Raw genomic sequence first — 25,121 nt, forward strand, 5'->3', positions numbered from 1 at the left:
AACTTATCAGGATCATGCATCCAGGGCAGGGTTGAATCTGGAATCCAAGTGTTTAAATGCTTACCAGGTCCTTTTCTTCACAATAATACAGGTATTCCTCAGAGATATTGTGGGTTCAATTCCAGACCACTTTAATAAAGGGAGTGCCACAATAAAGCAAGTCTTAATCTTTTTGTTGGTGGAGGTTTGCCTTTGATGTAAAAAAAAAAATGCTATATCTGTGAAGTGCAATAAAGGAAAAATACAATAAAATGAGATAAGCCTATATAGTGAGGGGTTTTTGTTTTGTTTTTGTTATAGGGTTTCTCAAAAGTCTCAATTCTTTTTCTTTTTTATAGGGAACCCCTTTGAAAAAAGATGGTGAAGAATGTACCAATGAAGGCAAAGGAATAGCTGCACGGATTCTTGGACCATCTAAACCAGTATGTTTAGAAAATAAATGATGAAACAGGTCATAACTCTTAGATGTAGTTTTCTGTTTAAAGTGTAAATTCTTTTTTTGTGTGTTAGGAAGTTCAAAGTATACTAAAATCCCTCAGAAAATGCATGGCCTAGGACAATATAACTTAATTAATAGTGCTAAGGGCCTTTTTGAATTTGTTTTGTTTTAAAGTGAAAACATAATTTGTTTTTATTTTTTTCTCTTGCCACATTTAGCTGTTCCTTTGGAAGTATAAAGCATGGAGGGTTCACTTTAAGATTATGGTTTGGCCAAATTAGTATTAGGGTTAGTAAAACAGGACAGAGCAAGGAGAAAGAATATTTTCCTCTCTCCTCTCTCCTCTCTCCTAAAAGTACAGTATTTGGATTAGCTTTTGCTATACCGCTGCTTCTCTAGAAACCAGTTCTTTTAAGTTCTTTATTATTTATATAAGTTCCATCAAAGATAACAGATTTGTGGATTTCAAAAGGCAAAAAAAAAAAAAAAAAGACTAAAATACTGAATTCATAATTCCAGGCTACATTCTGCTATATTTGGCAGCATGTTGAATGCTAAAGAAAACTTTTTTGTTTTTTATTTTCAAAAGGGGAAAAGAGGGTAAGATGAATGCATTCCTAATAACTTTGGGGGATTTTTGAAGGTTCTTGGGTAGCTTTAATTCCAAAAGCTAGTGGATTTCTTTTGTTACATAGGAAGAGGTAGGAATTCTTGAATTACATTAGGCAGATCAGAGAGAAATTGGCTGTTTGGGATAAGATCTGACCCTTCACTGGAGATGATTTGATGCTGAAATAAAAAATAAACATCTCTGTGGCAATCTTGGTCAGGGTCTACCTTTGGAATTTCATCGGAACCATATGTTTTATATATATATATTTTATTGATTTCTTACAGAGAGAGGAAGAGAGAGGGATAGAGAGTTAGAAACATCAATGAAGGAGATTCATCGATCAGCTGCCTCTTGCACACCCTCTACTGAGGATGTGCCTGCAACCAATGTACATGCCCTAGACCGGAATCGAACCTGGGACCTTTCAGTCCGCAGGCCTATGCTTTAGCCACTGAGCCAAACCGGTTTTGGCAGGAACCACATGTTTTAAAGCAAATAGATTTTCATTGTTTGTGCCATGTGTTGGTCCAGTAGCATTAGCTTTGCTGGGCATTTTTAGCCTCTTATGACTAAATATTTTGAAACAAGTTACATTTTGTTTTGTCAGTAGAGTGCTTAGTTGATTTATTTCTAACTGATGTACTTTACCCCCTCATTTAGCCTCCTTCAACATACAATCCACATAAACCCGTTCCTTATCCAATACCTCCATGCCGGCCACATGCAACTATTGCACCAAGTAAGGAGTTCTTTCATGTTACACTTTTTCATTTTGCTCTTATTAAATTGAAAGTAAGTGCTGGTATATGTACTTGGGAAATCGCAAGCACCTATAAAATGTTCTGTGATTTGTTAACTTACCCACAGGCAGCTTAACTAGTGTCTTGGTCTATAACAATGGAGCAGACAATTTATTTAGGATATTTTCCTTTTGCTAAATGAACTATAGATTATTTTTCAACTTTATTTATTATCATGGGTTTTCTCTTTGATAAATCATCCTGAATCTCTTTTTGATAATTGGTATTCAAAGGCATCCTTAAGTATGGCAGGTTCTACCTGCCATGCCATTTAGTGAGCTTATGCCTGGGGTTAGCATGCAGTGTTGGAATAAGAACCTCTAATTATCGTATTTGATCTATTTTCATCTACTCCATTACCCAACTTTCACATACAGTGCGACTCTATTATATTGTAGTTTTAAAAATAAATTAGATAAACGCATTAATGTACCTAGTTGAACTCCTGGCCACAAAATGATAACAAATTATATATTTTTCTATTATGTTTTTATTTTAGGTGCTTATAACAATGCAGGTCTAGTACCATTAGCCAATGTCATAGCTCCTGGCGTACCCCCTCCACCTCCATATACTCCTAATCCAGCAGGAACAGGTAAACTAATGTTATGGGGTGTTCAACATATATAAATTATCCATACATGAATGTACTCTTGGAAGGGATAGTTGTTTGAAATGGTGTGTCATAAAAGAGGGAGCACAAAATAGGAACCGATTGATGAATCCGAGTATGATATGGAGATTTTCCTACAGCGCTCTTCCCCTACATGTGTGAACAATAGTGTGTTATAGAAATGAGAATCATTTCTCAGGAGCAAGCAACTTCAGCAGAAAAAGTATAATTTTCTTAATGGATATCACCATTTGCACAAAATATTTCTACCATGGGGAAGAAAGTCTTATAAGGGGATGCTTAGAGAGGCTTAAACTCTCCCCAGCATTTTCCAATTAATCTTTTCCTTAGGAACATGGGATATGAAGTTTAAATATTTTATTCTACACTAGAGTCCCAATGCATGAAAATTCATGCAAGAGTAGATATTCCTTCCACTGGCCGCTGGCACTGTTTCCTGTGGCACCCAGGACCTGGGCTGGCAGCACCAGCTTCCCTCAGGGACCCGGGCTTCCCTCCTCTGGCAACCAGCAGGCACCCGGGACCCAGGCTGGCTTCCTTCAGGGCCTGGCTTTGTCGGGAAGGATGACAGAATGACATCTGGAAGATGTCTGGTCTGATTAGCATATTACCCTTTTATTATTAGAGGCAGATATTGCCAAACTGTTCTCCAAAACAAGTACTAATTTATACCTGCCAGTGAGAGTTGCAAATTAGCAGGGTGTCACAACTGGCTCAAGAAGCAGGGTGTCACAACTGGCTCTTCGCGGTAGTGTGAGGGTCAAGTAGCATAATCCCTTTTTATTAGATAGGAGTTGGGAAAATTGACATTTTTATAATATTAAATCTTATATATGTCCTTATAGCTTGTCAAATGGTAGTGTTTCTCCTCCAGGGTTTATTGTCAATCACTGAGCCATGCTGGCCAGGCCATACATTCTTTCTGATTGGTGTTTGGGTTTTTTAGGATATATTCCTACAAGTGGAATCACTGGGTCAAATGGCATATCCATATTTAATATTTTGAGGAAAGTCCACACTGTTTTCCATGGACGCATCAGCCTGCATTCCCACCAGCAGTGTACTAGGGTTCCCTTTTCTCCACATCTTGCCAGCACTTATCGCTTGTTGATTTTCTTATGGTAGCCTTTGTGAGAGATGTGAGGTGATACCTCATTGTTTTATATCTCTTGGATGAACAGTTACTGAGCATTTTTTTATACGTCTCTTCACATCTGTGTCTGCTTTGGAGTAGTACCTATTTAGATCCTTTGCCCATATTTAAATTGGATTATTTGTCCTTTTGTTAAGATGTATGAGTTTCTTAAATATTTTGGATATTAGTCCTTTATTAGATGCATCATTGCCAAATATGTTCTCCCATACAGTGGGCTCTCTTGTCATTTTATTGATGGTTTCTTTCGCTGTGCAGAGGCTTTTTATTTTGATGTAGTCCCATTTATTTTCTCCTTAGTTTCCTTTGTCCTAGGAGATGTATGTCCTCTTTTGAGAAATGTGTATTTAGGTCTAATGCATTTTTTACTTGGATTGTTTATCTTCCTTTTATTGAACTGTATGAGTACTTTATTTTATTTAATTATTTTTAAAATATATATTTTTATTGATTTCAGAGAGGGAGAGGGAGATAAAGATAGAAACATCAATAATGAGAGAGAATCATCAATCAGCTGCCTCCTGCATGCCTACTACTGAAGATCAAGTCAGAAAACGGAATATACCCTGACTGGAAATCGAACTCAGACCTCCTAATTCATAGGTTGACACTCAACCACTGTGCCAGCTCTTGTAGAGGCTTGTTTTGTGTCCTAACCTGTGGTCTGTCTTTAAGAATAACCCATGTGTACTTGAGGAGAATGTCTATTCTGCAGCTTTGGGGTGAAATTGTTTTATAAATGTCAAATCTATCTGATCCAGTGTGTCCTTTAGAGTCACCGTTTCCTTGTTAACTTTTAAAGGAACAGTGTTTCCCAAACTTTTGACATATGTATACCCCTTCTATAATTTTGGTAACACTGAGTACCCCTCGTACTCGTGAGAACGTAGAGTTAGGCGCAGCTAAGCACGGTGCAGTGCATATCCCCACCAAACTCCGGTGCAACGCGTACCCCCACCAAACTCTTCCCCATACCCCTGGGGGTACGCGTACCACACTTTGGGAAACACTGAATTCTACAGTATCTATCCAGTGAATTCAACAGTGTTAAAATCCCCTACCATGACTGTATGACTGATCTCTCCCTTAATTTCCCCCTAGAATTTTTTTTTTTTTTTTAATATATTTTGGTTCTCCTCCTTTGAGTGCATATATGTTTACCAGAGTGATATCCTCTTGTTATCTCAATTCTTTTAGTATTAAAGTAGTGACTTTTAGTATTTCTTATGCTGGCCTTTATTTTGAAGTCTATTTTGTCAGCTTTTTTTTGGCATGGAAATTTTTTTCCCATCTATGCATTCTCTTTCTGTATGCATCTTTTGTTTTGAGGTGGGTCTCTTGTAGAAAGCATGTAAGAGTCATATTTTTATATCCATTGAGCCACCCTGTATCTTTTGATTGGACCATTTAAGCCATTTACATTTAAAGTTATTATTGATAGGTACTTATTTATTACCATTTTAATTATTTTTCTCTCTGTTTTTTTTCTCTATTTCTTCTTATTACAGCAGTCTTTTTAGCATTCCTTTCAGGGCTGGTTAGATGGTGATATACTACTTTAACATTTTTGTTGCCTTGGAAGCTTTTTATTTCACATCTATATTTAATTTTTAAAAATTTTATTTTATTGTTTATAGTATTACAAATAATAATACATATATCTCCTTTTTTTCCCCATTGACCTTCCCTTAGTGTCCCCTACACCTCAGCACATGCCCTCACTCCACCACCCCAGTGTCTTATGTCCATGGGTTATGCTTATATGTAAACTTACAAGTCCTTCGGTTGATCTCTTACCCCCACCCCCTCCAGTACTCCCCAGCCTTCCCACAGTAATTTGATAGTCTATTCGATGCTTCTCTGCCACTGTATCTATCTTTTGGTTCATCAGGTTATAACGTTCTTTTTTTTTTTTTTTTTTTTTAAATATATTTTATTGATTTTGTATAGAGAGGAAGGGAGAGAGATAGAGAGTTAGAAACATCGATGAAAGAGAGTCATCGATCAGCTGCCTCTTGCACACCCCCTACTGGGGATACGCCCGCAACCAAGGTACATGCCCTTGACCGGAATCAAACCCGGGACCCTTCAGTCCCCAAGCCGACGCTCTATCCATTGAGCCAAACCGGTCTCGGCATAACGTTCTTTATTATCCATAAATGAGTGAGGTCATGTGATATTTATCTTTCTCTGACTGGTTTATTTCACTTAGTATAATGCTCTCCAGTTCCATCCATGCTCCTACAAATTGTAAGAATTCCTTCTTTTATATAGCAGTGTAGTATTCTGTTGTATAGATGTACCATCCTTTTCTAATCCACTCATCTGTAGATGGGGATTTAGGCTGTTTTAAAATTTTATCTATTATAAGTAGTGCTGCTATGAACATAGGGGTTCAATATCCTTTCTGATTGGTGTTTCAATTTTCTTGGGATATATTTTTAGAAGTGGTATTACTGGATCAAATGGCAACTCCATTTTTAAATATTTGAGGAAACTACATATTGTTCTCCATAGGGGCTGCACCAGTCTGCATTCCCCCCAGCAGTGTAATAGGGTTTGTTTTTCTCCCCAGCACTTGTCGTTTGTTGATATGTTGATAGCCATTCTGATAGGTGTGAGATGGTACCTCATTGTCGTTTTGATTTGCATCTCTTGGATGATTAGTGACTTTGAACATGTTTTCATTTGTCTCTGGGCCTTCTGTATGTCCTCTTTCGAAAAGTGTCTATTTAGATCCCTTGACCATTTTTTGATTGTTTTCACTTATCTTCCTTTTGTTAAGTTGTATGAGTTCTCTGTAAATTTTGGAGATTAAACACTTATCGGAAATATCATTGGCAAATGTCCTCCCAAGTAGTGAGCTTTCTTATTGTTTTGTTGAAGGTTTCCTTTCCTGTGCAGATTTGGTTATTTTCTCTTTAGTCTCTCTCGCCCTAGGGTCTGTCTGGAAAGATATTGCTACAACATATGTATGCAGTTTTGCTGCCTATGGAGTCTTATTGGATTTTTTATGGTTTCCCATCTTACATTCAAGTCCTTTAGCTATTTTGAGTTTGTTTTGTGTATGGTGTAAGTTGGTGATCTAGTTTCATTTTTTTGCATGTATCTGACCAAATTTCCCATGACCGTTTATTAAAGAGACTGTTTGACTCCATTCTATGCTCTTACCTTCTTTGCCAAATATTGAATATAATGGCTTGGGTCAATTTCTGGGTTCTCTATTCTATTCCATTGTCTATATATCTGTTCTTGTGCCAGGACCAGGCAGTTTTGAGAACAGTTGTTTGGTAATATAGCTTAACATCTGGCATTGTAATCTCTGCAACTTTGTTTTTTCTCTTTCAGCATAACTGTGGCTATTTGGGGTCTTTTTTTTATTCCAGATGAATTTTTGGAGAGTTCTAAGATCTTTGAAATATGCCATTGGTATTTTAATAGGTATTGCATTGAATCTATAGATTGTTTTAGGTAGTAAGGACATGTTAATGATCTTGATTACACCAATCCATAAACATGGTATGTTCTTCCATTTGTTCATGTCTTCCTCTATCTCCTTTTTCAATGTCCTGTAGTTTTTCGAGTACAGGTCTTTTACCTTCTTTGTTAAGTTTATTCCTAGGCATCTTAAATTTTTTGGTACAATGGTAAATGGAATTTTTTTTTTTAATTTCTCTTTCTGTGAGTTCATTATTGGTGTATAAAAAGGCCATAGATTTCTAGGTGCTAATTTTCTATCCTGCTACATTGTCAAATTCATTTATTAGGTCTAGTAGCTTTTTGGTGGAGTCTTTGGAGTTTTCTATGTATAGTATTATGTCATCTGTAAATAAGGACAATTTTACTACTTCTTTTCCAATTTGGATACCTTTTATTTTTTCTTCTTGTCTGATTGCTATGGCTTAGAGTATTTTTAGTACTATTTTGAACAGGAGTGGTGAAAGTGGGCATCCTTGTCTTGTTCCTGTTCTTAGGGGAAATGAGTTTAGTTTGTGCCCATTGAGTATGATGTCAGCTGCAGGTTTGTAATACAGGGCTTTTATTATGTTGAGGTATGATCCCTCTATTCCCACGTTTTGAGAGATTTTATAAAGAAAGGGTGTTGGGCCGAAACCGGTTTGGCTCAGTGGTAGAGCTTTGGTCTGCGGATTGAAGGGTCCCAGGTTCGATTCCTGTCAAGGGCATGTATGTTGGTTGCGGGCACATCCCCGGTGGGGGGTGTGCAAGAGGCAGCTGGTAGATGTTTCTCTCTCATCGACGTTTCTGGCTCTCTATCTCTCTCCCTTCCTCTCTGTAAAAAAATCAATAAAACATATTTTAAAAAAAGAAAAAAAAAAAGGGGTGTTGGATTTTGTCCAATGCTTTTTCTGCATCAATTGATATAATTATGTGATTTTTGTCTCAGTTTGTTTATGTGATGTAAACAAACATTTATTGATTTGCGGATATTGTACCATCTTGCATCCCTGGAATAAATCCCACTTAGTCATGGGGTATGATCTTTGCAATGTATTGCCGAATCCAATTTGCTAGAATTTTGTTAAGGATTTTACAGTAGCATCTATGTTCATCAAGGATATTGGCCTGTAGTTCTTTTTTTGTTGTGTCTTGATGTGGTTTTGGGTTTAGGGTAATGCTGGCCTCATAGAAAAAGCTTGAAACTGTGCCTTCCCCTTGAATATTTTGGAATAGTCTGAGGAGGATATGTTTTAGTTCCTCTTTGAATGCTGGGTAGAACTCCCCTGTAAAGCTTTCTGGACTAGCGCTTTTGTTTGCTGGAAGATTTTTGATTCTGTTTCAAGTTCTTCAGTAGTTACTGGCCTATTCAGGTTTTTTTTTTTATTCTTGGTTCAGTCTTGGGAGTGTATATTCTAAAAATATGTCCATTTCATCTGTTGCCCATTTTTTGGAATAGAGTTGTTCATAGTATTTATTTCTATGGTATTGGTTGTTTCTTCACCTCTTTAATTTTTGACTTGGTTTCTTTGGGTCTGCTCTCTTTACTTCTTTGTGAGGCTGGATAGAGTTTCATCAATATTGTTTATTCTTTCAGAGAATCAGCTCTTGGTTTTATTATTATTATTATTATTTTGTCTCTATGTCATTTATCTCAGTTCTGATCTTTATTATTTCCTTCCTTCTGCTTGCTGGGCTTTTCTTGTTGCCCTTTTTCTAACTCTTTGAGTTGTAGGGTTAGATAATTATCATTTTTCCTTATTTTTTTGAAGTAGGCCAATAGAGCTGTGAATTTCCCTCTTAAGACTGCTTTTACTGTTCCATAGATTTTGGATTGTTTAATAGCATGCTATTTAGCCTTCAGGTGTTTGATTATTTTGATTGTTTCTATTATATTTGATTACTAGTTTTATACTTTTGTGATCTGAGAAGATGCTTTATATGATTTATATCTTATTGACTTTGAAGAGACTTTGCCTGTGAACCACTATGTGGTCTATCTTTGAAAATGACCCAGGTCACTTGAGGAGAATGTATATTCTGTGGCTTTGGGGTGAGATGTTTTGAAGATGTCAATTAATTCAATCTGATCTAGTGAGTCATTTAGGATTGATGTTTGTTGCTGATTTTTTGTTTAGAAGATTTGTCCAATGGTGATAGTGGGGTATTAAAGTCCCCTGCTATGACTGTATTGCTGTGAAATCTCTCCTTTGATATTCTCCAGAAGTTTTTTTGTTTATTTCGGTGTTCTTGTATTGGGTGCATATATTTACCAGAGTTATACCTTCTTGTTGGCTTGCTCCCTTTAGTATTATGAAGTGTTCTTTCTTATCTTTTGTTATGGCCTTCACTTTCAGATCTAATTTGTCAGATATAAGTATTGCTACCCCAGCTATTTTTTTTCTTTTCTATTTGCCTGAAATACCTTTATTTTCATCCTTTGCAATCAATCTGTGTGAGTCCTTCTAAGGTGGGTTTCCTGTATACAGATATATGGGTCATGTTTCTTATCCACTCATGTCTTTAGATTGGGGCATTTTTGTCTGTGAAGCTCCTGATTTCACCCTCAATTTTGATTGTTAGCCTTGCTGGATACAGTATTCTTGGATTCAGACCTTTCCTTTGCATTACTTTGTATATTTCATTCCATTCCCTGATGTGTTTCTGTTGAGAAATCAGTCACTAGTCTGATGGGGGATCCTTTTTTAGGTAACTTTCTGTTTCTCTCTGGCTGCTTTTAAGATTTCTTACTTTGTCGTTGGTGTTTGCCAGTTTAATTATAATGTGCCTTAGTGTTATTGGTATTTTTGGGTTCATTTTGTTTGAGACTCTGAGCTTCTTGGATTTGTGTGGGGGGTTTTCTTCCCTGTATCAGGGAAGTTTTCTGTCATAATTTCTTCAAACAAGTTTTCTATTCCTTGTTCAATTTTTTCTCCTCCTGCCACCCCTATTATGTGGAAGTTGTTTCATTTTGTGTTATCCCAAAGTTTCCTTAGCCTCTCCTCCTGTTTTTTAAAGTTTTTTTTTAGATGCTGCTCTGCCTGGGTATTTTTTCCTACCTTGTCTTCTAGCTCACTGATGCAGTCCTTTGTGTCTTCTAGTCTACTGTTGATGTTTTTTATTGAGTTCTTTATAGCAGCTATGTCGTTTTTCATTTCTTCTTAGTTCTTCATTTCATGTTGGTTCTTACACATATTGTTGAATTTGTCTTCCATTCTTTTTATCCATCTTATGACCATTTCTCTGAATTCTTTCTCTGACATATTGCTTGCCTCTATTTTATTGATGCCCTCTTTTCTTTTATATGTGGGCTTTTCTTTGTAACCCCATGATCTCTCTTCTTCTGGTGTCTGGTAATGTATCTCTCTCCTTTCCTTAGGGGAAATTTGACCTTTCCATGAGAAGGTGCAGAGCTCATCTGAGTCCGTGTATTCACACTGCTTGAGATCCCGTGTTCCTGGGTTCACAGCTTTTGCCTAGGTGTTGTGGTTGTAGAGTACCCAGATATTAGCCACTCTCCTTTTCAAGATGGTGCGGTCTCTTTGGCAGAGCCAGTCACTCTGGGAGAGATTTCAGCAGCAGTGAAGGCTGCCAGTTCAGGGGAGCCTGGTCCAGTGCTTCTCAACAGTCTTGGGGTATATATAGCTGTCTCTTCCCCACAAATATACACTTTATCTTAGGCCTGTTTTTATCTTCAAAGTATTCTGAGTTTCCTAGGCATAAAAAAAGTCAGCTGAGTTATACTTTATAATATTTCCTTTTACCAGGCCTTATTAATATTGTCCTAACTCATTTTTGTTTTTATTTTTACAAAAGTTCTTTTCTTATATATTTTCAAATATTTTTGAGATTTGTTTATTTGGTAGGTTACTTGGTTTACAAATTATATATAAATGGATTCTATTTATTAAATCAGTGAAGAGACTTAATAATAGGAATTTCAAACAACTGTAAAGTTAAAAAAGTTTTCTTATTTTCCCCTTCTATTTTACTTTTTTTTCATTATTATTCTTGTGCTAGGGACCCAGTGGACGAATTTTTTACACCTTGAAAGGAACTAATAATTTAATTAAAATAAATAAATAGAAGCTGTATCTTTTTTTTTTTTTTTTTCTTACAGAGAGGAAGGGAGAGGGATAGAGAGCTAAAAATGTCAATGAGAGAGAAACATCCACCAGCTGCCTCTTGCACACCCCCTACCGGGGATGTGCCCACAACCAATGTACATGCCCTTGACGGGAATCGAACCTGGGACCTTTCAGTCCGCAGACCGACGCTCTACCACTGAGCCAAACCAGTTTCGGCTAGAAGTTGTATCTTTAAAAAAAAAAAAGAAGAAAGAAAGAAAGAAAGAAAAAGAAAAGAACTGTGGGTCACGAGGCTGCGGTGGGCACAGGGGCTGGGTGTCTCAGTCCATCCTCCACGACCCTGCCGGTCCCTCCCAGTCACGGCCCCTGGTTCCCTGTCTGCTGGCAGTCCTGCTTCTGCTGCTGCCACTCCCATGCGCTGATGGCACCAGCCCTGCTCGCACCCGCTGATGGTGCAGAGTAATTGGGGGGTGACACCATCAGGGGTGCAAGTGAGTCCAGTGCCGTCAGCAAGTGCGATCAGCAGCTGCTGCCCATATCGCCCCTCACGAACGTTGGGAGGTGGAGAAACCCTCAGGGTGATTGGGGTTGACGGCTGCTGCTTGCTCCTGCTGACATTGCCAAGTAATTGGGACTGGTCCTGGGCCCTGGTAGTAGGTGCAAGTGGTGACTCTGGAGCTGGCTGCGGGTGCAAGCAGGGCGGTCCCTGGGAGAGGGTATAAGAAGAGGCTGCTGGCCCCAATCGCCCCTCTGGAGCAGGGTAGGTGGAGAAGTCCTGAGGAGTATTGGGGGCTGGCAGCCACCGCTTATACCCACTGACAGTGGCAAGCGATTGGGGTTGGTGCCAGATGTGTGAAGCAGGTGTGAATGGTGGCTCCTGCGCCAGCTACAGGTGCAAATGAGGCTGGCACCGGCAGAAGGTGCAAGTGCCCAGTGGGACTATGGTGTGCGGGAGCAAAAGAATTTTTGGAACCACCAGAGGCTTGCCCCATTGACAGCGACTGGCACCCTGCCTTGGTCTGGTGCCCCCACTCAACTGCTCCACCATCCTGCTATTGCTGACGCCCACCATATTCTGCACACACCCCATGGTGGTCAGTTCATGGCATAGCAACTAGTTGTTCAGTTGTTCTGCCATTCGGTCTGCTTGCGTATTAGGGTTTTACTAGTATATCCTAAATAATAAAGTGGTAATATACAAGTTAACCCTTATGCCATAACGTTGTCACAAGATGGTAGCGTGCACAGCGGGTGCAAGTCCAGCTGCTCTGCACACCTGCCATCCCAGTTCCTGGGGTCCTGTGGGTTCAGGAGGTCTGGCATCCCCTCTGTGCACCTGCTGCTGTGGTTCCTGCAGCCATGCCAGGGGCCATGCCTGCTGCTGGAGATTTCTCAGCCCCGTAGGGGAGCAGGTCCCCTCAGCTGCTCCCTGCAGCTTTTCCAGAGTTCCCTCAGCCCTGACTTTCCCATTGTTCCCTCAGCTGCTGCTCTGCACGGCTTCCACTGTGGTGCCCAGATCAGCAGAGGAGGGCAGTTGCGGGTGAGATTAGGCCTGCAGGGGAGAGCAGTTGGAGGAAATAGGGCTGGCAGGGGAGCAGTTAGGGGCTGATCAGGCAGGCAGGCAGGCAGGCAAGCGGTTGGGAGCCAACAGTCCAGGATTGTGAGAGGGATGTCCAACTGTCAGTTTACTCCCGATCCTGCAGGGATATCCCTGGGGGATCCTAGATTGGAGAAGGTGTAGGCTGTGCTGCACAAATTTCGTGTACCAGGTCTCTGGTATATAGATAATAGTTTTTTAGCTTTAAAATTTTATCTTTCATTACTAGTGATCACTTTCATATTCTTATGGTTGTCAGTATACATTACCTCTAAAAAAAAAAAAAGCTTGTTTTACACTCCATCATTTGACTTCATATTTGCTCTTTTTTTTTTTTATCCATTTATCTTTTCTTGGAATTCTATGCATTTTTACTTCTGTGCCTCTGAATTTATGGCTTCTTACTATTTCTCCTGTTCATTGATTTCCTTTCCTGATATGTTCATTCTAATTTTCTTTTAATGGAAAATGTTTCAAGTGCTTTTTTCAAAAAGGACACATATAGTGCTATAGGTGAGAAACCAATTCCAGTTCATTTTATTTTCTCTATCAGAACCTTAGTTTCTTTCTGAAATCTCACAAATAAAAGTTTCCTTATCTGTAGAGTTCAGAAATGCCTTGGATCTTGGAGTTCAGATATTTCAACAAAATGTCTAGGTGTATAATTCTTCCTATAACTCTGTAAGCCCTTTGGCTAGTTAAACTCCAAGTCTTTAAGGTTTAGGAAATTTTGTTTTTATTGTTCCTTTAATTAGTGGTTTTTCACCTGTTCTTTTTTCTCAAATACTCTTATTTTGCACTGTATTTGTCTTCTAAGTCACTTATCCATGTATGATATCTATTTTTTTGCAGTATTGCCATTTTCAGTGAAATTTTATTTTTCTTATTTAGCTTTTGATAATATTATTTCTAATCTTCACCATTCTTTATAGTTAGTGATTTGGAGTCACATTTTTATAAAGTGTTTACCTTCTCTGCTATATCTTACAATATTATATGTATTCTTAATTTGCATTATAGGTTTTTAAAGTTTTTTTCTTTTATTGCATCTCCATTTGATAGACATCATCTGTCCCAGTTGTTCGTTTGTATTAAGTTCTTTAAACAAGTTACATGTGTGTGGTGGTGTTTGTGTGTGTGTGTGTGTGTGTGTGTGTGTGTGTGTGTGTTTGTTTTTGGCTGATCATGTCAGGGCTTGTGTATTCCCTTTTGATCTTATGCATGTTGAATTATTGGTTTCTTGGACAGTTACTGTCAAGCAATAAGAGGTATTTTTTTTCTATTGTATCTTTGACTAATAGTTTCCCATGGTGGGTGCAAAGGAGTGTTGGTTAGGTTATCAGTCTCATGGGCTTCAACTCAGTCCAAACTAGGGTAGTTTTCTAGCATAGAGCCTTTTTCATAACTGAGTGCAACAAGTGGGCAGGGCCACTTTCTGTTTTCTTCGATGATCTACATGGCTTGCAAAATTGGTTCCTCGGATAGCAGTGGATTCTACATACATCTGCCTCCCACTTTAGAGTTGTTCCACTGTTGTGGGGGGTGGTCCCCAGAAGTGACTGTCTGTTAGCTTTGCCAGTGGTTCCTCTCTGCATTCCATATACAGGCTACACTTTCTTTTGGATGGTTTATGTAGACAATCATCTTTCCAAAAAGTGTTCTTAAATCCTACATAATAAAAGACTAATATGCTAAGTGTCCTGTCGGCCAGTTGGTCGTTTAACCAATCAAGGCGTAATGATAAGCTAAGGCTGCTCAACCACTCACTATGACATACATTGACCACCAGGGGGTAGACACTTGTATGTTAGGTTGCTACTAGGGTCCGGCCTATTGAGACCAATCAAGACGGGCCAGACACACTCTGGAGCCCTCCTGTGGTCCTTCCCTGACTGGCCAACCTCTCACCTCCCTCCCTGGCCCCGATAGTGCACCAGTGGGGTCCATTGGCCTGTTCTATGTCCTCTTGCAATCCGGGACCCCTTGGGGGATGTTGGAGAGCTGGTTTCAGCCCAATCCTACAGCCAGGCCGAGAGACCCCACTGGTGCGTGAATTTGTGCACCGGGCCTCTAGTGTATCTTTAATATGACAATATTTATTCAAAACCTTACAAGTGAAGGAGCAACGTGGCAGATGTTGTAGGATCAATTATTCATGATCCTATTATTCTATATATAGTTATTACTATGATTCTTATTTATTTCCTCCCCAGCTTCTCTTGGCATAAGTGGTTTTTCCTAACATAGTATACATACATATCCTGGATTTTTCTTTATTTGGCTCCAGTTGCTGATTATTATTATGGTGTTAAATAATTTGACTAAAACTTGAAATTAACTTCTTGTTTGTTAATTTTTATATAGAAAATGAAGACCTTTCCAGTCAGTCAAAACCTACACAGAATCAAAGTAAGTACCAAATTTGATTCAGATATAACTGATTTCTGTCTTGATTGTGTGCTCAGTTGTTATTCACAGATAACAATTTGAATTGAGTGTATGCTTTAGGGAAAGTTGCCAGTTAAAGAATTTAACTGATCAGTACTTGATAAAAGAGACTTAATAGTGTACATTTTATATATACATTATGAAATGCACATGCTAACTGAATTTAAAATTAACCATATGTCTTTGTATTGTATTTGCAACATTTTCAATGTAATCTAACTGCTAGGTGGATTATATCTACATTCACTTTACAGTATATTATAGAGAAGCCTCATTTCTTTTTGATATAAACACATAGATGTGATAAAAACTCTTTTTGAGAAAAACATTACATCAGATACTACTTTAATTTCTTTTAATTAAAAAAAAGGTTTTTACTTTTTAAATTACAGTTGACATTTAATATTAAATTTCAAGTATACAAAAGAGTGCTTAGACATTTATATAAATTTCTAGAGATCCAATAAGTTTAATACCCACTTAGCACTATAATATATCTGTGTGTGTGTGTGTGTGTGTGTGTGTGTGTGTATATATATATATATATATATATTTATATATATATAGTAAAATAATAAATATTTTAAAATAATGAAATCCTAATTTGCAAATCGACCAAACATTAAACAACCAGTCACTATGACGCACATTAACCACCAGGCAGATGCTCAAATCGAGCTGCCTCCTCGTGGTCAGTGCACTCCCACAGGGGGAACGCCACTCAGCCAGAAGCCAGGCTCACAGCTGGCAAGCACAGTGGCGATGGCAGGTGGGCAGTAAGGAAAGAGGGGTCCTGGATTGCGAGAGGGATGTCCGACTGCCACCTAAGCCGGCAGTTGGACATCCCTTAATGCAGTGGTTCTCAACCTTTCTAATGCCGCAACCCTTTAATACAGTTCCTTATGTTGTGGTGACCCTCAACCATAAAATTATTTTTGTTGCTACTTCATAACTGTAATTTTGTTACTATTATGATTTGTAATGTAAATATCTGTATTTTCTGATGGTCTTAGGCTCTACGGCAGCGGTTCTCAGCCCAGGTTGAGAACCGCTATCAGGGTCGCCTAAGACCATCAGAAAACAGATATTTAAAAGCCTAATATGCAAATTGTCCCTTCAACCAGGAGTTTGAGCAGGGGTTAGGGCTGGCCAGTAAACCAGCAATGGGCCCTACCCCTGGCCAGCCCTGCCCCTGGGATAGGGCCCATTGGCGATTTGCTGGCCGGCCCTAACCTCTGCTCGAACTCCTGGTTGAAGGGACAATTTGCATATTAGGCTGACCAGGGGCAGGGCTAGCCAGCTAACTCCTATGTCCTCTGTTCCCAGGCAGCCTGTCCCAATCACCCCCAATCAGGGCAGGCCAGCCGGACCTCACCTATGCACAAATTCATGCACTGGGCCTCTAGTTCCTTAATAAAATTATTCAGATTTCAGGTGTATAATTATATAATATACCATCTATGTATTATATTGTGTCTTCTGCCTATTCTTTAACCAGATTGTTTGTTTGTTTTAGTGCAAAGTTGTATAAGTTTGGTTTCTATTTTAGATATTAAGCATTTATTGGATGTATCATTGGAGAATATATTCTCTGATTCATTAGGTTGTCTTCTCATTTTGTTGATGGTTTCCTTTGTAAAAATGTTTTAGTTTAATGTAGTCTAATTTTTTTGTCTTTTGTTTCTCTTGCTTGAGTAGATAATATCCAAAAATATTTCTAAGAGCATTGTCAAAGAATTTACTGTGTTTTTTTTTTCTAGAAGTTTTATGGTTTGGGTTGTTACATTTAAGTCTTTAATTAATTTTGAGTTTATTTTGTATATGGTGTAAGAAAATGATCAAGGTATTTTCTTGCACCCGTCTACTTTTTCCAACACTATTTAGTGAAGAGACTGTCTTTTCCCCATTGTATATTCTTTCTTCTTTTTTTATAGATTAATTGACCACATACATGTGGGTTTATTCTGAGCTTCTTATTCTGATTCTTTGAGCTAATTTTAGTTTTTAATACCAATACCATGCTGTTTTGATTAATAATAAATATAGCCTTTTGTAGTATGGTTTGATATTAAGTAGCATGATAACTTGAACTCTCTTCTTTCTCAAGATTACTTTCACTATTCTCAGTCTTTTTATTATTATAAATTTTTGGATTATTTGTTCTAATTCTATGACAAATGTCATTGGTATATTGATAGGGATTGCTTTGAATCTGTAAACTGCTTTGGGTAGTATAAGTACTTTATCAGTGTTGATTCCTACCCATATTTTGCCATTTATTTGTATCCTCTATATCTTTCTTCAATGTCTTACAGTTTTCTGAGTACAGGTCTTTTACCTTCTTGGTTAAATTTAGTCCTAATATTTTATTTTATTTTATCGATGCAACTATAAATGCAATTGTTCTCTTAATTTTCTTTCTGGTAGTTTGCTTTTGGTATATAAAAATGCAACTAATTTCTGAATATTAGTTTTGCCTTCTACTTTATTGAATTTGTTTATTAGTTTTAATAGTTGTTTGGTGGGAACTTTCAGGTTTCTTTCTGTATAGTATTATGTCACCTTCAAATAATGATAGTTATACTTTTTTTTCTAATTTGCATGTCTTTTGTTTCTTTTTCTTGTCTGATTCCTGTGTCTAAAACTTCAATATTATGTTGAATAAAAGTTGTGAAAGTGGACATCTATCTTATCTTGTTCCTGATCTTAAGGAAAATGCTTTTAAATTTTTAACATTGAGAATAATGTTAGTTATGGGATTGTCTATATGGTCTTTATTATGTTGAGGTATATTCCCTCTATTCCCAATGTACTGAGAGTTTTTATCATAAAGGGATGCTGGTTTTTTTCTAATGCTTATTCTTCATCTATTGATGATATTGTATGATATTTATCCTTCATTTTGTTTATGTAGTATATTGTGTTAGGTGATTTGCATATAATCAGCCAACGTTGAGTAAATCCCAGTTCATCCCTCTATATTAGGGGTGTCGAACTCAATCCGAGAAGGGGCCAAAATCTAAAATCCAGCCTAAATCGCGGGCCGAATGGTTTACTGAACAGTCATAAACTGACAGTGTCATAAACTGACAGCAGAGTGCAGTGATGACAGCACGGTGCGGGCCACATTGCAAGGCCTGGCGGGCTGGATTTGGCCCGCGGGCCTTGTGTTTGACACATGTGCTCTATATAATAAAGAGGTAATATGTAAATTGAGCATCACTCCAACACATAAGATGGCTGCCCCCATGTGGTCAAATATTGCCGCTCCCATGTGGACATAAGATGGCTGCTACAAGATGGCCAGCAGGGGAGGGCAGTTGGGAGGGAACAGGCCTGCAGGGGACAGCAGTTAGGGGTGACCACACTAGCAGGGGTGGGCGGTTAGGGCCAATTTGACTGGCAGGGGAGCAGTTAGGCATCAAGGGAATGATTAGGGGGTGATCAGGCTGGCAGGAAGAAGCGGTTGGGGGCAGGCAGGCAGGCGAGTTGTTGGGAGCCAGCAGTAGGATCGGGCCTAAATGGGCAGTTGGACATCCCTCGAGGGTTCCCATATTGGAGAGGGTGCAGGCTGGGCTGAGGGACACACACACACACAGTCTCCTACCCTCTACCCTTCCCCGTGCACCCGGGGTGGTGTAGAACGGCTATGTTGTCGCCATGGCAGCGACACAAATGTTCCACCCCCAGCTGCTCAGCGCCTGCATAGGCAAGACACCATCTTTTTTTGGTTAATTTGCATACTTGCTCCTGATTGGCTGGTGGGCATCGCAAAGGTATGGTCAATTTGCATCTTTCTTTTTTTTATTAGTGTAGATTACCGCAGGTAATGTTGACATACTAGAACTGTGATATTATGCCGCATATCACTTTATTCAGCCTCTGTTGCATCACTGCTCTCTTCTTCATCACTATTAGTTCTAGACATTCAATTTCTTAATTTTTATTGTATCACTGCTATCTTCTGAGTCACTGTCTTTATATCTGCAATCATTCCCATAAACTGGTGGCATTTTCTCAGCTAACTTTTTAGTGTTCTCATGGCCTTCTCTCTTCATGAAATTGAAGCACCATTTTGCCTTTCGTGCAAAATCAACAATGTTCATTTCACTTGCAAACATTCTTGCCTAGACATTGAATAAGTTTGAGTAACACACATAAGCCACTCTGGCATTGCTCCACAATCCAAGTCTTAAGCCTCTACTCCAAGTTTGCCCATTTTGCTTGTTTTCCTCTAAAGGCTTTCTTCTTTTTTTGGCATGTTAAGGAGTTGTTGTTCTGTTTTCTCTGCTATCTGATTATAAACTCAGTGTGAGGAGGTCCAAATTGTCTCCCTACAACTCAGTTTCCATTCTCTTTTGCATGGCTGATTTCATTCAGTTTGAATTTTGCAGAGTAAAATTTTTTGGAATCTTTATGGGCTCATAAAGCTTCCGTCCCTGTTGCATCTATGCACTCTCTACCTCCACCTCCAATTGTGGCATCAGTTGATGTCAGTAACATTAAGGCTCCTGATTAGAGGAAGCCTGTTTGTAGAAAAAGTAGCACCTTATTCATGGAAAAATACAGTGGTTCTTTTACCTCCTTGATTAAGTTTATTCCTAGATATCTTGTTGTTGCGATGGTAAATGGATTGTGTTTTATTCTCTTTCTGAAAATTCACTATCTATATCTACCCTAATAAATAAAGAGCCAGGGTCTGTAATTTCCAAAACGACTGAATGGACAACTGAATGCCAGGTTGCGCATGCAGCAGCTCGGAAGGGTAGGGACTAGCGAGAGGGCTGAACTACTGACCTCTTGGTCCCTCCTGGGTCACGGTTGCTGCGGCGACCCAGCACTGACTGCTGCTGCCAAGGTGGCTGTAATGCAATTGGTCAGGGGGCCCTGCCATCGCTCCATGATTGCTCTACAATGGGAGGCTCCACGATCTCCCCAAAGAGGGAGGCCCAGACTACCCGGCCAGCGGTGGTCGGCAGGACCTCCCTCTGCAGGGTTATCAATCATGGGGCTCCTAGACTGTGAGAAGGCACAGACCGAACTGAAGGACATCCCCCTACTTAGTGCATGAATTTCATGCACCCAGCCACTAGTGTATATATATAAAAACCTAAGCAACCAAACAACCAGATGACTGGTCGATTGGTCACTATGATGTGCACTGACCACCAGAAGGCAGACAGTCAATGCAGGAGCTGTCCCCTAGTGGTCAGTGTGCTCCCACAGCAGGAATGCCACTCACCTGATCGACCCATCCTTGCAGACCACCAGCTGGGTGGCAGTCACCCCCTCAGTAGTCCTGCAGGTCCAATCTCCGGAGAATGGACTAGGCACCAGCAGACCGGTGCCGCTAGCACGATCCCAACAGCTCTGCTGGCCTTTTGGAAGTCGGCCTTGGGCACTGTGGGCACTTACCCTCCCTAGGTGCTCCGTAAGGAAGAAACGATATAAAAGCAGCCTTCAGGTGGTTCCTGAGCAGGGGTGACACACATAAGCCACTTTGCAGCTACTCACAGCAGGAAAAATATGGATCCTGGGCCTTCCTGGGCATCCCACCGCCTGTCCAGAGGACCAATTGCATCACAGCCCCATCCCCATCTCTCTCGGGACAGGTGCCAGATGCAGGGCTCACGACTGGCAAGCCTGCGGCAGGCGCAGCTTGATTAGGATACGCTGGAGTGCCAGGCAGCATTGGGCTACCAATTTCGGCCCACAGGCCACGCTGAGGGACTCCATCTGTGCACAAATTCCAGCACCAGGCCTCTATCATGTAATAATGCCATTGATTTCTGGACATTAATTTTGTATCCTGCTACTTTGTTGTATTCACTTATTAAATATAGTCATTTTTGTTGGATTCTTTATATAGTTTTTTTTTAAAATATATTTTATTATTTTTGTACAGAGAGGAAGGGAGAGAGAGAGCTAGAAACATCGATGAGAGAGAGTCATTGATCAGCCGCCTCTTGCACACCCCCCACTGGGGACATGCCCGCAACCAAGGTACATGCCCCTGACCGGAATCGAACCGAGTCCCTTCAGTCCCCAAGCCGACGCTCCATCCACTGAGCCAAACCGGTTTCGGTGTGGATTCTTTATATAGTTTTTAATGTAAAATATGTCATCTTCCTTTCCATTTTGGATGCCTTTTGTTGTTTCTTTTCTGGTCATTGTGGCTAGGACTTGTACGTAGTACTATTTTGAATAAGGATGCATTTGCATACATCTCCGTCTTGTTCCTGTTCTTAAGGGAAACACTTTGTTTTTGCCAGCTAAGTATAATATTGGCTATAGGTTTGTCATATATGACATTTATTATTTTATTATCCATTCCCACTTTGCTGATAATTTTTAGCATAAATGGGTACTGGATTTTGTTGAATGCTTTCTGCAACTATTTATATGATCATGTAATTTTTATCCCTCATTTTGTTGATGTGATATATTACCTTTGTGATTTGTGAATATTTTATCAGCCTTGCATCCCTGGAATAAATCTTGCTTGGTCATGGTGTGTAATCTTTTTAGCATATTGCTGAATCCTATTTACTAATATTTTGAGAGTTTTAACCTCTATATTCATTAGGGATATTGTTCTGTAATTTTCTATCTTTGTAGTGTCTTTATTTGATTTAGAATTAGGATAATACTGGCTTTTTATAAAGAGCTTGGAAGTCTTCCTTCCTCTTTTAATTTTTGGAACACTTTGAGGAGGATAAGTGTTAATTCTTTGAGAGTTTGGTAAAATTCCCCTGTGAAGTGATTTGGTCCAGGACTTTTGTCTACTAGGAATTTTTTTATTACTACTTCAATCTCATTAGTTTTTATTGCTTTATTAAGGTTTTCTGATTCTTCCCTACTGAAGTTTTGAAGATAGTATCTTTCTAGGAGTTTGTCAAATTGCCCAGGTTGTCCCATTTATTTGCATGTCGTTGTTCATAGTATTTTCTTAATAATCCTTTGTGTTTCTGTGTTTTTAGTTATTACTTTGTCATCTTCATTTCTGATTTCATTTATTTGTGTGCTCACTCTTTGTTTCTTTGTTTAAAATATATTTTCATTGATTTCAAAGAGGAAGAGAGAGTTAGAAACATCAGTGAAGAGAGATAATCATTATTTGGCTGCCTCTGCATCCCTCCAACCCCTGGGGATCAAGCGCACAACCTGGGTATGTTTTCTGACTGGGAATTGAACCTCCTCCTGGTTTATAGATGCACACTATTTAGCCTCCATGTGTCTGTTTTTATTATAGTTGATTTCCAGTTTCACTCCATTGTGATCATGCTTGATATGGTTTCAGTCTTCTTGACTTGTAGATAATTATTTGCTTTCCTAACATATGGTCTATCTTTTTAAAAAATATATTTTATTGATTTTTTTTTTTTTTTTTTACAGAGAGGAAGAGAGTGATAGAGTTAGAAACATTGATGAGAGAGAAACATCAATTAGCTGCCTCTTGCACACCCCCACTACGGATGTGCCCGCAACCAAGGTACATGCCCTAGACCAGAATCGAACCCGGGACATTTCAGTCCGCAGGCCAACGCTCTATCTACTGAGCCTAACCAGTTTCGGCCATATGGTCTATCTTTGACAATGTCCCATGTGCATTAGTGAACATGTATATTCTGCAGTTTCAAGATGAATTTTATTTGTAAATATCAATTAAATCAACATGTTCTATTCAACATTTAATGTTGCTGTTTCCTTGTTGATTTTTTTTTTTGTGTGTAGAAGATCTATCCAATGATGTCAGTAAGGCGGGTTAAAGTCCACTACTGTCACTGAATTGCTATCCATCTCTCCCTTAACATCCTCCAAGAGTTTTTTTTTTTTTTTTGTTTTGTTTTGTTTTTTAGTATATTGTGCTCTTATATTGGGTATATACATGTTTACTAGGGTTATGTCTACTTGTTGGATCAGTCCCTTATTATTATATAACTGGAGTCCTGGTGCATGAAATTGATCCCTCATCCCAGCCTGTGCCCTCTCATGGTCAGGAAGCCCTGCAATTGAATGCAGGGCTCCCCAATCAATCACCCCAAAGAGGTAGGCCCTGCCCACTTGACTGTGGCTCCCCAATGGATCACCACCACAGTAGGAGGTCCTGCCCACCCGCCCCTGTGCCACCGTGGGGTAGCTTGGGCCCCCTTCTTTGGGGCAATGGATTGCACCCCACAGAGGGAGGCCCTGCCCACTCGCCACAGCCCACTGGGCCTCCCTCTTTGGGATGATTGTGGAACTCCCTGATTCATCACCCCTCCGGCCAGTGGCCTGGGCCTCCCTCTATGGGACGATTATGGGGCGATGGTGGGAGCCCCAACCAATCGAATCACAACTGCCTTGGCTGGCCGGGCACCAGTGAGTGTCATAGTGTGGTCACCTGGACAGTCGTTCTGCTGTTCAGTTGATTTGCATATTACACTTTTATTACTATAGATCACCTTCTTTATCTCTTGCATGGCCTTTGTTTCAATTTTGTCAGATATAAGTATTGCTGCCCCTGATTATTTTTTGTTTCCAATTGAATGGAAAATTTTTTTCATTCTTTCATTTTCACCCTGTGTATGTTTTCTGTCCTGAGTGGGTCTATTGTAGACAGCATATACAAGGTGTACCAATTAATAATGTGGATTTTGTAATCAAAGAAAACACGATAATTTTAAGAGAAACATCAAAAGTACTTTATTCAAAATAATGTCCATTGCTAGCTACACATTTCCACCATCTTTCAGGTAATTTGTGGATACCATCCCAATAGAACTTTTCTTGTTTTGAGGCAAACCATTCAGAGACCTAATTTTCCACTTTTTCGTATGTTTATAAGTGCTGCTTAGAAAGTGCGTGTGCCAACGATCGGAACAAGTGGTAATCATAAGGAACAGGGTCTTGTGAATATAGCCAGCGTGCTAATACTTCCCTGGCAAGATCTTTTAACGCATCTTTAATTGGTTTTGAAGTGTGTGATGGTGAGTCATCATGAAGCAAAATTACTTTGCCGTGTCACCTGGCACATTCTGGTTGTTTCATGATCAAAGTGTGGTTCAAATTGATGTTTCATTGTTGATAGCAATTAGTATTAATGATTTCCCCTGGTTTTACAAGCTCATAATACGTACGCCACAAATTCCTGATCCCACCGAACACAGAACATTGTCTTTCCAAAGCGATTTGGCTTTTCAGTCAATGTTGATGGTTGACCTGAATCAATCCATTATTTTGTATATTTGGGATTATCAAAATAAATCCACTTTTATCTCCAGTCACAATTCAGTGCAAAAAAGATTTTCAATTGTGCCATTAAAGCAACATTTTACTGATGACGTTTCAGTTTTCCATTTGTCTTTTCTCAGTTGATATGGCACCCATTTTCCTTTCTTTACAATCTTTCCCACTGCTTGTAAATGATCGGGAATTGTTTCCTGAGCAATGTTAAATCTTTCTATAAGTTGTGTTTGAGTTTGACATGCATCTTCATCTAGTAATGCTTGTAATTGTTGGTTTTCAAATTTTTTTGGTTGACCTGGACTTTCTTTGTCTTTCACATCGAAATCATCACTTTTAAAGCATTTAAACCAGCCTTCACAAGTATCTTGAGATGGAGCATGTTCACCATAAGCTTCCTGAAGTATTCAGCAGCACTTTTCTGCAAAATAATGAATTAAAACTTCCCACAAATGAAAGTTGGGGTATGAAATTTGACATTTTTAAGCGTAAAAATATGGTTTTAACACCTTCAGCAAATTTGACATTTGAAGCATTGAAGCTTGCTGTCAATACAACAAAATAGCATACATATCAAAACAGATATATATCAACATATGTGTAATTCCATCTATTGAAAAATATCCACATTAACTGGTACACCTAGTATATGGGTCATGTTTCTCACC

General features: G+C 39.1%; 1 protein-coding gene across 1 annotated transcript in view; it reads left to right on the top strand.

Annotated features, from left to right (window-relative positions):
- The window catches only part of PROSER1 (proline and serine rich 1), a 66,162-nt gene that overhangs the window by 30,022 nt on the left and 11,019 nt on the right, over nucleotides 1-25,121 (top strand). Inside the window, exons 7-10 of the mRNA XM_084879512.1 lie at nucleotides 339-422; nucleotides 1,713-1,791; nucleotides 2,352-2,447; nucleotides 15,145-15,189. Of these exons, the coding sequence (XP_084735638.1) occupies nucleotides 339-422; nucleotides 1,713-1,791; nucleotides 2,352-2,447; nucleotides 15,145-15,189 (304 nt within the window). The remainder of the gene's footprint in view (nucleotides 1-338; nucleotides 423-1,712; nucleotides 1,792-2,351; nucleotides 2,448-15,144; nucleotides 15,190-25,121) is intronic.

Source organism: Pipistrellus hanaki, assembly GCF_964339955.1.
Source record: "Pipistrellus hanaki genome assembly, chromosome: 3".
In the NCBI taxonomy this organism is placed as follows: Eukaryota; Metazoa; Chordata; class Mammalia; order Chiroptera; family Vespertilionidae; genus Pipistrellus; species Pipistrellus hanaki.